This window comes from Halyomorpha halys, unplaced genomic scaffold, assembly GCF_000696795.3.
Source record: "Halyomorpha halys isolate HHAL.00 unplaced genomic scaffold, Hhal_1.1 Scaffold59.1, whole genome shotgun sequence".
NCBI lineage: Eukaryota > Metazoa > Arthropoda > Insecta > Hemiptera > Pentatomidae > Halyomorpha > Halyomorpha halys.
The window spans coordinates 797785-812430 of NW_027109400.1; the positions used below are offsets into that span (position 1 = coordinate 797785).

A 14646-nucleotide genomic window follows, 5' to 3' on the forward strand; every position below is an offset into this window, starting at 1 on the left:
ATATATATATACTTAATTTAAAAAAAAAAAATGTTTTTCAACTTTCAGTATTATGAGATCTCAATTTGAAATATTCAATATTCAAACAATAATTTCACTATTCAAATGCACTTCTTTTTTTGTTAAAAATAAAAATAATATCAGCATGCTTCCGAGCTCTAATGTTACAAGGAAATGTAATTATATAGATCTAAATCCTTTTAATGTGTACGTAATAACATTTCTATGATCCATATAATTAATGATTACAATGTTAAGGCTGTCAGAATAAATAAAACAAAAACTTATTTTTTTTTTTTTATGTTGACAAACCATGAATGATACGCAACAAGAAGTAATCTCTTAAGCAACCAGAAAAACCATCCGTCACTTCTTTTTTAAAGTTAACTTTCTAAAAAAATGTAAATATAACAAAGGAAGAATCAATATAGTTTTTCAAAACGAAAAAACCTTTTAGAACATGAATGACACAAAGTAGTGAATACGTCTATATAGATAAACTTCATTAAAGAGATATTAATATATGGCACCACTCATATTGAGACCCTATTGCGAAAAATTGCACAATGTACTGTTATCTTATTCTTAACAAAATAGTGGAATTCGTTGTTGTCTTTAAAAACTCATTCTCTTGATTAAATTGACCGAGAACTCTACTCACCTATTCCACCGCTTGATAAGTACTATCGATATCGTACTGAAGGGAATCATTCTCCTGATAATGAGTAATATTCAGTCACGGAGTTGAAGCCGGCAAGTGTACACTTGCTGGTATCAACTTTATTTTATTTTTTCGAAATTATTAAGTGAATTCTTTCAAATTTAGATTTTAGTAGACTGTGATATTGACGCTTTAAATAAGTTAACTTTACAAAGCATTAGTTAAAGTAAGTGTGATAAACAGCGGCTTTTAGTTGGTGAATAAAGGGAAAAAGATTGGCGGCAATTAAGAAAAAAAAATTTGTGTCCCTGGTAACCAATAAAGAAAGTTTATAATGGCATTTTGGTTACAACTGAGACTTATTTTATGGAAAAATTTTATTATTAGGAAAAGACAAAAAGTTAGTGTTATCTACCTATTGTCAACTTTGTAAATATAATGATTTCTTGTTTATATCTTTTTTTTATTGATTCAATATTTCTATTCAAATAGATAAGAGTTATTGTTGAATTAACCTGGCCTCTTTTCTTGTTTCTTATATTGATGTGGGTTCGAACAAGAGGACTTCGATCAAATGTTGGTGAATGTAAGTATTTTTTCTTACTCTATACATATACTTAAATTATACTTATAATTAAAAGTTTGTATTAACATATTTAATTCTATCACCTTTGCAAATACTCAGACATGCCCTTGAACTTGCAGGCTATGTCAAGGTACATTCATTTTATAAAGTCGACCTTAGCTTTCATTATGTTACTAGTGCTATGATTTTGGTTATATGAATAATGACAAGTTTGTTCTAATGACCTTCAAAACATGTTATTTGTTTTCAATGTGGTTGTCATGAGAATATCTGGCCCACCATAGAAACACTTACAGACTCATTAAAATTACATTATGCAATTATGTTATTGGTTGGCAATACTGGCTGACAAGTCAAATGAACTTTAGATGAGATGCTGGCTCATTAATATTTTGAGACCTGATGTGCATTCACAAAAATGTTTCTTATGAAAAAGATTTTTATAAATCAATTCAATGAATCATCAGCATGTGTATGTACCATACATAAGACAAACTCACAGCAATGCAAGTCTTGAGTCAACTAGAAAAATAAAAAATAAACATTTAAAATTTTTTTGATGTATTAGTTTAATCTAAGAGTAATTGGCCTTGCATTAATTAATTCGCAGTATTAACAATTTAGTTTAGTGTTCCAATTATTTTAATTTTTTTTTATATTTCAATGTTCTGTAGAAAAGGAGAACTCAATAAAGGGTTATTGTTGGAACATTGATACTAATTAGTTTAACTATGTAAAATACAGTTATAATACTACTAGGTTCTCAAAACTATAAACATTATTTAATGTCAGTGTCATTCAAAACAAGGAAGACTATTAATAATTTTGTTTTGTTCACAATGTTAAAGATGTTCATATTGGATTTATCTTATGAAAGTAAATATTCATTCATTAATTAATTTTTACATGGTGTTACCTATATTCTTTAAAATCATCTTAATTTTTAATGTACTGCTGCAAACTTGAAGTTGCTAAGGTGACACCTCAACTCCCTTGGCTACAAACCACCTGTCTGTAATCAACTATGCACAACAGGTTCACCTCCTTCATCCTCTTAGAATTTACATCCCAATTTAACCAATTGGCATATGTTCTCGTCATTAATCCTCCAAGACACTATTTACATGTTTCAAGGTTTCTAGACTACATACAGAGGGTATAATTGGGCAAAGCTCTTCGTCATGGAGAGTACACTTTAAAAATTTTAAATTTATGTAACAATGTGCTGCCATTGATGAGATGTCATGAGCAGATGTCATTGCTATTTGACTTCGTGCGGGTATCATTAAATTTTGCATGAGTGAAATAAAACTGAGAGCTGCCTTTATCAGCTAATATGTCTTTCATAAGTATTTGGGAGTGGCAGCCATTTCAGCTGACATGGAGTTCAAACAGAGTTCTTCCGATTATGACTCCTGCAGATCTGCATATCTTAAAAAAATACCACTTTTCCTGTTTTATTTTTACTTTGTATACCCCATCTGGCCATTTCAGACATAAGAGGTGGTAATCCTGTAGGTTACCAATCTATTCTATCCAGATTGGTAAAGTTGACATTCATTCTGTGGGTCTGTTGTTCTATTGATAATTAATTTCAACCCATCCAGATCGGATTAGAACCTCTCCCCTCCCCAGTTCTTATAGATAATTTTACTTGTTGCACATTTTTTACAAGATTATTTTAGCAAGTACCCTCAAAACTGTCAAATAAAGTTCAACGACTCAAAATGTCTAATAAAGTTAGGACATGGTCATTAAAGATGCCACTTATTCAATAGTGTTAATGTTGTTATACCTAAGTTGGTCTCGTTTACAATTCCTTTCAACTTTGTCTTATTATTCACTCAAAGTTAATGATAATTTTTCTAAAAGTTCTTGCTAAATCTTTGGAACAAGTTCACAAATTTATAAGTTTTGTTTATAATTGTCTGTTCACTTCAGCTGTTTGAGTTTAAAAGCTGAAATCCTTGCTGAGTTTTCTTTTAGTCTATAAAGATACTCATCAACACTCTTGCATTCCTGTTTTTTTTTTAAACCTTACTCATTATGAGCATAAAACTCATTTGTTGGTTACTTATATTAATTGTTAAAAATAGAAACATCTTCATATGTTTAGCACTCTACAATTATTTCCTCAATTTTATAAGAAACAAAGTTGTCTGGTCTTTTCACCATGCCTTCTTCTGTAGCATCAATTTCTCTGGTAAATGTTGTCTTCCTATGCACCCATTAACTTCTGACTTGAGCCTTATTGGGTCTTGTGTGAGATATTGTGGTCAAAAAAAGATTTTTTTTTTTTATTATTTAATAACTATAGAAACTTCCATATTTTATTTTTCCAAATGAATTATAACGGTAGAAATACTTCGTATAGAAAGACTTTATTTGACAAAAATAGCTTACTATGAATTGACTGAAAATCACTCACAATTCGATGATTTGTTGATTTAGAAATAGATTTTATCACTTGACAATTTTACAATCTATTTGATTTTTTTTTAAGTTAAATTAATTTATGGCACCATTAATTTTTGCGGAATAATACTTACTATAAAAATAGTGAGAATAAGAATGGATTAATGGTGTGTTTCTTCATTTCTATTATGATTTTCATGTTTTCAATTTCATTGAGTTTATTCAGAATGAACAGCACTACAGATTGAAAGAAACACAATAAAATAGAAATCTGTTTATTTCTTATATTACTTTATAAAATGTATTAGATATATTAAATATTACTTGAAGAGGATATGCATGAAACGGATTTTGTGTCCCTAGACAAAAAAAAAAAGGAAAATAAATAATAAGAAGGGTTGGACGCTTGGTTGTGATAGTGATTTAAAATTATATTTTGTTATAAATCAGTCCTTTGAAATTAAAATAAAACTACTTCATGAAAATATTTCCAAGGGAGCTCAAATTCACATTAATATGCCAAAAGGTATTTGTAAAATTTTAAAATAAAGAATAATTATAATAAAAAGTTGGATATGATTATTTTAAATTGTATGTATAATTTATGAATTCTTAATTCTCTGAAGGTACTATCTTTTATATGGCATATTGTTGGTTTTGGTATCAGGAAGACGTAATGATTTAGTAATTCTATAATAATTTCTTATTACAGGTCATTTCACTGAAAAAGCTATGCCTTCAACTGGTTTCTTGCCATTTTTTCAAAGTTTTTTCTGTACTTTTAATAATACTTGCCACAATACTTACAACTCCTCTTTACCTAAGTCAGGTGATTTAACATCAGGGTAAGCTTAAAAATTTATTGGTATTTGATTGAGTTATTATTTTCTTTTTGGAGCTATTTTATTTATGCCCTGTTTTAGGTTTATGAAAATTTTTGAAGAAGCTGATCATATATTTAGGCAGTCACAAACAAAAAAGATAGATTTTCGTTCTATAGGACCTCAGCTGCATAATTTTTCAAAAATTGTGGAAAATGTAACCGAGCCTTATGGAAATGTTAATGGTTAGCATTCAATTTTTGCCTTGTTTTTCTCTCTTTGAATGTAGACACTATAGTCAACATTTCGAAATTCATACCTCATAATCTGAAATATATTTCTATCTTCAATGCTATTATCATAATTACTATTTATGTTATTTACAGAATATAATGGAGAAAATTCAAAGCTCTTTAATAAGGATATAAATAATATTAAACCTAAGAACAAAGGCACAATCAATTCGTTGCCACCTGACATAACCTTAAGAAAGTCAAACTCTGTAAGTATATAATTGTATTTTTTTTTATTGTGTGATATTACATTCTGACATAGTAAACAGTAGTTTGATAAAAAGATATCTAAACATGTTAAAAAAAAAATAAAAAAATAAAATAAAAAAAAAGGAACCTTAGAATAAACCCAACTATAAAAATTTAACCTACTTTTTAAGATTAAATAACAAATATCTGATTGTCATAAAAGTAGATAAGAGAGTATCTCAATACAAAATCACATATAATAAAACTAATAGTGTGGATGTAGTTAATCACATATTTAATGTAAGAAGCTGATCGGAAAGATGGGGTGATAGAGGAAGTACAGTTAGTGAAGATAATACTAATAAGTACAATTTTTTTTCTTATCATGTGCTGCCATTTTGGTCTATGTTGTCGCCCTTCATCAGGGCTAAGTAAAAAGCAAGATAACAGCCACTATAAAATAGGATAAAAAAAGAAAAAGAGAAAAAAACAGTCTAACAAAAAAATAATTATCATAATAAACTAAACTTGTATATCTAAATAATGAAAAATTAAAATTGATAAAATGTGGAACATAAAAAAAAATAAAGATATGTAAGATATAATGAAATACATACTTTCTTTCAGAAAGTGACAAACTGACTACAAATATTTTTAAAAAATAAAACAAAAGTTGTAATGAAATTCTCAAAAATCACTTATTACCTTTTGACTGTCCATCACAGATGGGCAAAAATTAGCTATAGTTGAAACTAATGGCTGAAATTGCCATGGATACGACCCTTATTCATGAATGAACCATTGATAAATAAATATCCTATTCATGAAAATTTTAGCTATTAGTTTCAACTATAGCTAATTTTTGCCCGACTCTGCCATTCATTGGTTATAATTCATATATGAATATATTTAGTTATTGAAATAAAAAATAATTAAGGAAACGTGATGGTGAAGAAATGACATACATGTATTTTTCGTGGATTTTCCATTAGTTTTTTTTTTTGTAATTTGTTCTCTTATTTATCAACAAAATTATTGTGATAAAACAACAGTTACATATACAATTTTTATGATAATTTCCATGAATTTTCTAGTTCTCCTTACTGATTTGGAATTGATCAACTTTTTCAGTACTCCTGAAGTTTCCAGTTCAGTACAACCATGTTCAACTATATAAACCAAAAGAGAATGATGTGTAATTTTTTAGCATCTTTCATTGTAAATTGGTCACAAAATAGAAGTATGAAGTGGATGAACAAATGACAAATATCATTGTTTACAGATTGCTGTAGTATTTTTCAACAAACTATATACATACTAATAACTCCAGAACTTAACATGCTCTAAATAAATTAATTAAAAACTAAATCTTCAAATATTTTACCTGTTTATTACGAGAGATTTACCAGACATTGGATTCACTGTTGTCTTAAAATATTGAAAATTAAAACATATCTGAATAGTGATGGTGGATTTCATAAGCTTTAATCTATTTGCTTAGCCTGCAATTAGCGTGAATGATTACTGAGCAAGGAAACGAAGAATTTGAGAAAATTTATGAGCTGAATGTATGACATTAAACTCCCAAAGACAGGTTCATTCAGCTCCTACTTTCATCCTAATTATTATAACATTGAAAAATAGTTATTTTCTTGATCTGGAACAGTTAATTAAGTGGTACTGTAAGACTCAAAATCTGTATTTCGCTTCTTAGGTCTTCTAGAGATCTGCAAAATCAGAAAATTCTGATCCTAACTAGGTGGGCAAGTGATTTTAAGATGTATGAAAAAATAAATGAAAGTGAGGAAATATCAATAATAATATTAATTGTTTGAAAGGAGCCTATAGCAATAGTTCGGTGGGACGATAAAAGTATTTTGCAATTAATAAGTAAATTTTATGTTGCTCATGAAGAATATTTGAAAAAAAAAATTGTGAAAATGATTTTCTAAGATTGGTTTTTATTTATATTAGCTGATATATGGTAGTCTTATCCTAGATTTATAATTAATGGTCATTGAATGTGTGTATAATTTAAATTGAGGAGTTGATGGCAATAACCATGCTAGTCAGAAAATTACAATTTTGGAAAATGGAAAAAAAAGTTTTTACCATAATCCACAAGAACCTACTTTTTTTTAAAAAGTACTACAGGCATCATGAATGTTATAGTATTTAATTATGTCTTACGTTATGTAAACAATTATTCATTAATAAAAGAGGATGAAAATTGTGAAATTTAGCGAACAATGATATTTTGCTTTGAGCAACCATCACTTATTAAACCTGATTAATTGTCAACTCTGAGTATGGGATGCTTTTTATGAAACATAGCAGCATTTAGATCAATTCTTCGAGACTTTACCTCATTTCCCTGGGGTAGCAGCAGTATCACCTCTGACAAGTGGAGTTTTTACTTGAAACATTCAGAATGTGACACATTTTTTCTGAATTGCCAGATTTTTAGGGACTTACATTATCTGAGGTCTTTTTGACAGAATTGGTTGTTTAAGGACATGTGTAACTACAACTATATGATGGCGTCTCTATCTAATTCTTTTTTTTTTTTTTTAATAGTGAGTTATTTGATATCAACTCCGGAGGTTAATTTAGAGGTTAATGCAGACACATTTGTGTTCATGATTTATTTGTTTTAATGTAGGGTGGACTGGGGGAAATGTGTAAGTCATTTGAAAATGGCACCAGTTGTGTATGGAGTTATGAAATTGTTTTTTTTGATTTTCCATACTTCTGATAACTCTTTTCCGGGACAATGGTGGGAACTTTGCATGCCTTACAATAACTTACAACTCAATTGCCATATTTATTTATTGTTTTGAGTTTCATTTCATATTAATGCTATTTTTTAGATTGGTAATACTGTTGAAAGACCTCTAATGAAGAATCATTCTTTAGTTGAGAGGGACGATTTTAAAGAAGCATTCAATGAGTTAGAAAAGAGCTTGGATGCCTTAGAATTTTACTCAGAAGTACTTAAGTAAGTTATAGGAGAGTTAAAGTTTTTTTACATTGACCTATTGCTTGTTAGTTTGTTGGTTAGTTGATATATTTGGATGTAAATACATAGTTGAAAAGATGAGTGGTAAAACATGCTATGTGAAATTTCAGAGAAAATTAAAAAGGGAATTTTGATTGGAAGAATATTTTGAAGTACTCTTTTCTACATTGTGGCCCTCTATATTTTTTCTAAAACCTGAAATTGTGGTAATTTTAAGATGTTGGTGTTGTAGTTATAAAATTGAATGCCAGCCTTCATAATAGGAGTACAAAATCATTTAATACAATTTAGAATTAGTTTCTTCATAGCTCTTCAGTTATGAACCAGATTTTAGGTTTTTAATCAAAGTAGTTTATTTTTATATATATGTTTGCATAAATTTAGAGGATATTTAGCGAATTTAAGTTAATTCAAACAAGATTAGATAAGCTTTCCATTTAATAATATTATAAACTAAACAATGAAGTTGATTATTGCAGGATTTGGGTTTTTTTACACACATTTTAGGTTTTAACTGCATGATTTTGGGTTTTTTACTGCAAGTTTTTCAGTTTTTCTACACAAAAATCCGGTCTTTAGTGATAAAAAATGTGTTAATAATCCAGAAAGAAATTTGTTATTCTAATAAAAGCTAAAAAAAAAAATTAAAAAAAAAAAAATCATTTGTCCATTGAATTTCTTGTTCATTTTATAGAAATGCTCAGAATGCATCTACCCTATTCAAAAGTTTGGATATGGCAGAAGTTGAAAATATATCTGGTCCAGAAAAAATTTTAGTTTTATTGTATGACACACTATGTGGAAGAGAAGTCAATGAAGCTGTTGAAGAAATTAAAAAGATTGGAGGTACTACCAACAGGTCAGATTATTTATCATTTATTTGGAATTATTGTATGAAAATGTAGTATTTTTGCAAATAAAATCGAGAGATGTAAAAAAAAAAATATGAATGTTTGAAACTTTATTGTCGTTTTGATATAGTTATATTGAACCTGTTACATCTATTAAAAATGAAACTGAACAACATTTTATGAATTATTACTTCAAACGTTTTTTAATAACAGATTAGTGTTGTCATTATAATGTTTAACTTTTTATCTCTTGACTTCAGTTCTTTTGATCAGATGATTGATTCTTTATTGAAGGTATTACTGTCATCCTTATGTGGTTGATTGCTCTCTGTTCCTGATCTTAACTTTTAAAAAATTCTAAAGAGATGTGTAGATTGGATCCATGGTTTTCAATCAGTGACTAAACAATTTTTTTCATAATTGAATTGAAATTAATGTGGGTTTAAAAAATAATTCATAGAATTAATAAAATTGAAAATAAGTGAAATAATTCCATTTAAATTCACTCAATATATTCAATTAAATTTGTAATATTTGTGCTTCTCTTTGTAGATTTGATCAGCTACAAGATCAATTCCGTGATAGAACAAAAATAAAATACACATATGACAATGATACTACTCCTATGTGTAATCAAATATTTCAGAAAATTGAAGGATATCCTCCTTTTTCCATGCTATGGCGAATTCTGAAACCATTTTTAGTGTAAGTTTTAACACTTCATTAGTTTGTTATTTCTGGTTGTATCACATGAAAGTTCATATTTATTGGGATTAAATTATTAAAACATGAATGAATTTAACATATTTTCATGAAGTTATTCCTAAAAGTCTACTTGACTTCCATAGAATTCTTTTAATGAATAAGTTCATTAATTTCCTCTATATAAAAGTTTAGAGTCTTAAAGAAAATAAATTTATAGAAGTTATTTTGTATTTCAATGTCAACTTTATCCACTTGTTTATTGAGTAAATTATTGAAGATAAAAGAGCTTTTAATCTGTCTTTGATTTGAAGGTTTTATTAGAACTTCATGTTATAAACCTTATCATTATTGGCCTAAATGAATTACCTGTATATTTAAGTATTATGATGCAGAAGTGCACTTTTTATGATAATTGAATGTAAATAATATACTTTTGTATGGAATATTTTACATGACTAATAATTTATTGTGTAGGAAAACAAATTCTCATGTTATCCACTCAAATTTTATTAATGTTATTCCAAAACTGACTGAAGTGATACTACCAGATAATGTATGATCAGAAAAAAATATTCTTACATATTTTTAAATTAACCTCTTTAAGGTTTTATTTGATCTATAAAATGATAAAGAATAAATGTTTTATTTAAGTGGGAAAATACTGTATACACCTGTTACTGAAGCTACAAAGAAGGTCATGGAACGTGTCAATACATCATTTTACCCATTTTTAGTATTACATTCATTCGCTACAAATTTGCCTTCAGAATATACTAGATATCCTCAGGAGATGAACTCCTTCACTTCAACTGTTGATCTGCGAAATATAAAGGTCTTTGTTATAAATTGATACTGAGTTAAATTGATATCCTGTTTTGTTTTATATTAATGAGTTAATTTGTCATTTTATCAATAATAAAAATATCTGTTGTATTCTAACAGGAGTTTCTGGATTCAGAATATGGTAAGGAGTTGGTATTTAAAAACTTAGAAAATGACTTAAATCGTAATGATAGATTTGAAAGAAGCAAAAGGATTGTAAACAGGTAATATAAATTTAATATATTTTCATGATTGAAAATTATTGGCTTTATTGACAATTTTATAATTCTCATTTTAGGTTATTTGAGAGTACAAGGAATTTACCAGAAGATTCAGCAGAGCTTTTTGAAAATTCATCTATAATAATTGAGTTTCTTAAGGTTTGTGTTATGGAATGTAGTGCTTATACTTTAAAATAATCCCTATTGTTGAATCAGTTGTTATAAATTAGAATTTTGTCAAAGAGGTAATGAAAATTGATAATTGTGATAAAACATTTACTAATACCATGTTTATTTCACATTTATGCTCTAAAAAAACTCTGAACTTTCTTTTAAGAAAAACAAAACTTTTGGTTCATTAAAAATCATGAAACCATTATCACTCTTCTCCTACGACCATGGGTGTCCTTAAACTCTACTACAGGTTCTACCACCTATACTTGTGACTGGTATTAATATAACGGTGTGCGCCTGGTTCACCAAGTGGGTTGATTAAAGACATTATATTTTTATACACTTTCTATCATTGAGCCACTGCTTGAGAACTCTATCTGGTTTGGGCGTCTGAAAAGCCTAATTGGAGTTCTGGACTCCACTTTGTTGTCAATGAGACCCATCAGACTCTCCAGAAAGCATCATGTAGAGTAGAGAGAAAGGACTAGGAATTTTAAAGTTTATTCTGATTGTTCTGCAGATAATGGGAGAGACTCCTACTCCTTTTCCCCTCTCTAGCTCTAATGTTACTCTATCCATTTAATTCCTCTTGACTAACATAACATACGAAGACTACAGAGGAATAAAAGAAGTATCTCAGTCTCTCCTAAAACTGTTTGTTCAGGAGAGAAAAAATTATCTTTGAAATGCTTAATCTTTACACTTTATGCATATAATTCATCAACAATTTTGAGCTGATGCTCTTTTTCTTCAATTTTAACTTTCTTTATTCAAAAATCCATGAGAAATTATTGTTTTGAATAACTTTTTGAAAAAACAATGATCCCTACTGTCCCTCATTTTCCCCCTGTAGTCTTTGTATGTTATTAAATTTAAAAAATGTTTCTTTAACTAATCTATGGTTACAATTTTATGCAGTCATTATCCACCCTTATCATCGAACTTGTATTACAAGGCAAAATGGTCTGTACTAATTAAATGAGACCGGAACTCCAATACATGTGTATATTTCTACCCTTACAACGCAAACAGAGACCATTAAGTTTAAGCCTTGTGTTATGATTTACAATACTTCGAACATGAATGTTTTGTGTAACAGAGGTTAGCAACTACAGTGAGCTGTTTTCAAAAAAAACTTCATCAGTAACGGTTGGGGTTCTCCAGTTGCTATGATAGACAATACCAATGAACGTCTACTTCAATCAAAGTGTACTTCTGTAAATGATAAGAAATTTCACTTTCTGACTCAAATAATGGAGCAACTTAAAAAAACAGTCATTTGGTGACACACCTCAATAGGAATAGTGAATTTGAATTTCTGTTAAATTTTACAACTATTTCAAGTAAGGTGTTCTGAAAATGACCATTTTTGATTTGGACCATTATTCGAGTCTTAAACTGATTTGTGTTTGAAATCTCTTTCAATGTGATCAATTTTTTTTACAAAATATAGTTATGTAAATATTTACTTTATTATCACAGAATTTTATACCATTTTTTCTGTTTCATAGAACATATTTCTAACTCAGCTTCTTTTTCATTATATCTTTTTTCATGGCTAATAAATTGTTGGTATTAGTATCTTCTATATTGTATTATACTTAAATGTAGTCCGTTGTTGGTAAAAGAATTTTTAGTTTTTTATTTGTTAATTTGTATGTTTTTTTTTTTAGTGTTTGGAAATTCATAAAGTGGAAGGTATTGATGATCACTATGAAGCTGAAGCAAGGGGAATGCAGTTGATAAATTTCAATAAACTCTGGGCACTTATTGAATTTGAATCTCCTGGAGACCTGGAACTAAATCCTTTGATAACTTACAAGATTAGGTACATTGAATATATACTTGCACATATACGTATTGATTTTATATCTTTTTGGATATTGGCTGGTACATCTTCCAGAGTGGATAGGTTTTGGCCACCATTTTGTTTTTATTTCCCCATTCGTGTCTATTATCAAAAGTACATCCAAAAATGGTATTTTGTTTTATATTTGGAATTCTATTGTAAAAATGGTTTTAGACACAAACTAAATCCCAAGAAATCAACAGAAAAAAATACTACTCAATTTCTTACCTAACAAAACACTCATAGAGGATATCATAAAATATTTAAAAAAAAATTACACTATTACATACAAAAATAAGACCACTTTATTCAAACTTTACACTAATACAAAAGACAAAGATAAAATAGAGCTACAATCTAATATATTGTATGAAATTACCTGTGAAGAGAAGTGCGTAGAATGTTGAAAACTCAAAACAGTATCGCAAAAGAAGGGTATATCAACATAAATATAGTTGTTGCTGTATAAAAAAAATCTTAACAAACCTGACCAAATTGCTCTCACTTAAAATTTCAGACAAATAAGATATAAATTCAAATTTGATACACCTAAAATCATACATTGGGAAAAAAACAACTTCAAGAGAAATCCAAAAGAATTGATCACTATAGGCAAATATAAGAATCAGACAACAAAAAATGAGATGTACAAAACTAAAATTCATGTTACTTCCACCTCATCAACACATAGGCCATGATTAACAACACTAAATATAAACATATTTACAAAATACAATATATACAAAATACAAAACGGAAATAACAGACTGCCTACCTGTTAAAATGAACAATTACATTTTGGAAAAACCAAAGCAAACCCACATTTAGCTTTCTCCATTTCACAACCCTATTCAGTTCTGGCACAAACCTAGAGTTAATGGTACAGCTATTTAGAACACACTAATAGACAATTGTGAGTAATGTTCATATTTATTAATCTTAAATTATACTCTGTTCATTGTAGTTTTTCTAAGTGTTTCTAAAGAAACAATTTTATTTTTTTATTGTAGGGCATGACTATGCAAACAATAAAGTTGCCAAATGTCGCCTCATTATAGTATCTTATTGACTGATCCACAAAAGTATATATCATTAACAGTCAAGAAAAAAGTTATCTATGTAAAAACAAACCCAATTTCATTTAAATTCCTTAGATACACGTTATACTCTCCTTGTGAAATTCTAACATACTCTTGTACCAATATCATTGGTGTTCTTCACCAAATGACATACTTTCTTCTATCCACCAAAGATACTTTTTAAAAATCATGTAAATACTAATTGTATTGGAAATATTGCATCTATTATATCTTACATCAGTCTTATGGCCATTTCTTTTTCAAAGTGTGATATAAACCTAAAGTTTGTATGAAATTTTTGCAGAAGTCACCTGGCTAAAACTGTTGTAGTGTTTAAACATTTTTCCGTTTAGCTATTAACTAACATTTTTTTATTAATATATTCTCTGAAGTTTTACTTAGACAGAAAACCAAATCATTTATAGTAATAATTTTGTATATGTACCACCCTAAGAATTTCTAAATCCTGTTTGATTGGTTATAATATGTGAACATTTTTAGAATGAACACCGAGAGAGTTGACAATACTGAATACATAAAGGATCTCTACTTAAGCCCAGGATCGAGAAGGCGGCCTGCCATAGATCTTAAATATATAACTTATGGATTTGCTTACCTCCAAGATATGATTGATCATTCTATTATAACTGAACAGACTGGTAAAAATGACTTACCTGGCATTGTATTGCAGCAGTTTCCATATCCTTGTTATATAGATGATGAGTAAGTCTTGTATTTTCAATTTCTGAATGGAAACGTTATGCTATTATTTATATATATTCAATTTATTTTGTAGGTTCATTATGGCTATATCAAGAACCTTCCCACTTTTTATGGTTCTGTCATGGGTTTACACTTGTGCTATGATTGTTAAATCTATTGTTCATGAAAAGGAGCAAAGGTTAAAAGAAACTATGCGTGTCATGGGTTTAGGTATGTTATATGTATATATTATTATCAT

The 14646-nt window shown here is 28.4% G+C and overlaps 1 protein-coding gene and 1 long non-coding RNA gene across 4 annotated transcripts in view; one reads left to right on the plus strand and one right to left on the minus strand.

The window, feature by feature from the left end:
- The window catches only part of LOC136795807 (uncharacterized), a 4046-nt gene extending 3333 nt beyond the window's left edge, over nucleotides 1-713 (minus strand). Inside the window, exon 1 of the long non-coding RNA XR_010843479.1 lies at nucleotides 662-713. This is a non-coding gene — a long non-coding RNA (uncharacterized lncRNA). The remainder of the gene's footprint in view (nucleotides 1-661) is intronic.
- LOC106692533 (phospholipid-transporting ATPase ABCA1) overlaps nucleotides 645-14646 on the plus strand; it is a 60620-nt gene continuing 46618 nt past the window's right edge. The window contains exons 1-14 of one of the 3 annotated variants that reach the window (XM_067047588.1): nucleotides 645-1061; nucleotides 1154-1247; nucleotides 4375-4507; nucleotides 4586-4728; nucleotides 4870-4985; nucleotides 7836-7963; nucleotides 8679-8843; nucleotides 9388-9540; nucleotides 10192-10372; nucleotides 10483-10586; nucleotides 10661-10742; nucleotides 12431-12585; nucleotides 14187-14408; nucleotides 14482-14618. In XM_067047588.1, the coding sequence (XP_066903689.1) occupies nucleotides 996-1061; nucleotides 1154-1247; nucleotides 4375-4507; nucleotides 4586-4728; nucleotides 4870-4985; nucleotides 7836-7963; nucleotides 8679-8843; nucleotides 9388-9540; nucleotides 10192-10372; nucleotides 10483-10586; nucleotides 10661-10742; nucleotides 12431-12585; nucleotides 14187-14408; nucleotides 14482-14618 (1879 nt within the window). In that variant the 5' untranslated portion in view covers nucleotides 645-995. The remainder of the gene's footprint in view (nucleotides 1062-1153; nucleotides 1248-4374; nucleotides 4508-4585; nucleotides 4729-4869; nucleotides 4986-7835; nucleotides 7964-8678; nucleotides 8844-9387; nucleotides 9541-10191; nucleotides 10373-10482; nucleotides 10587-10660; nucleotides 10743-12430; nucleotides 12586-14186; nucleotides 14409-14481; nucleotides 14619-14646) is intronic. The other 2 variants (XM_067047589.1, XM_014438528.3) reach the window with 2 other exon arrangements.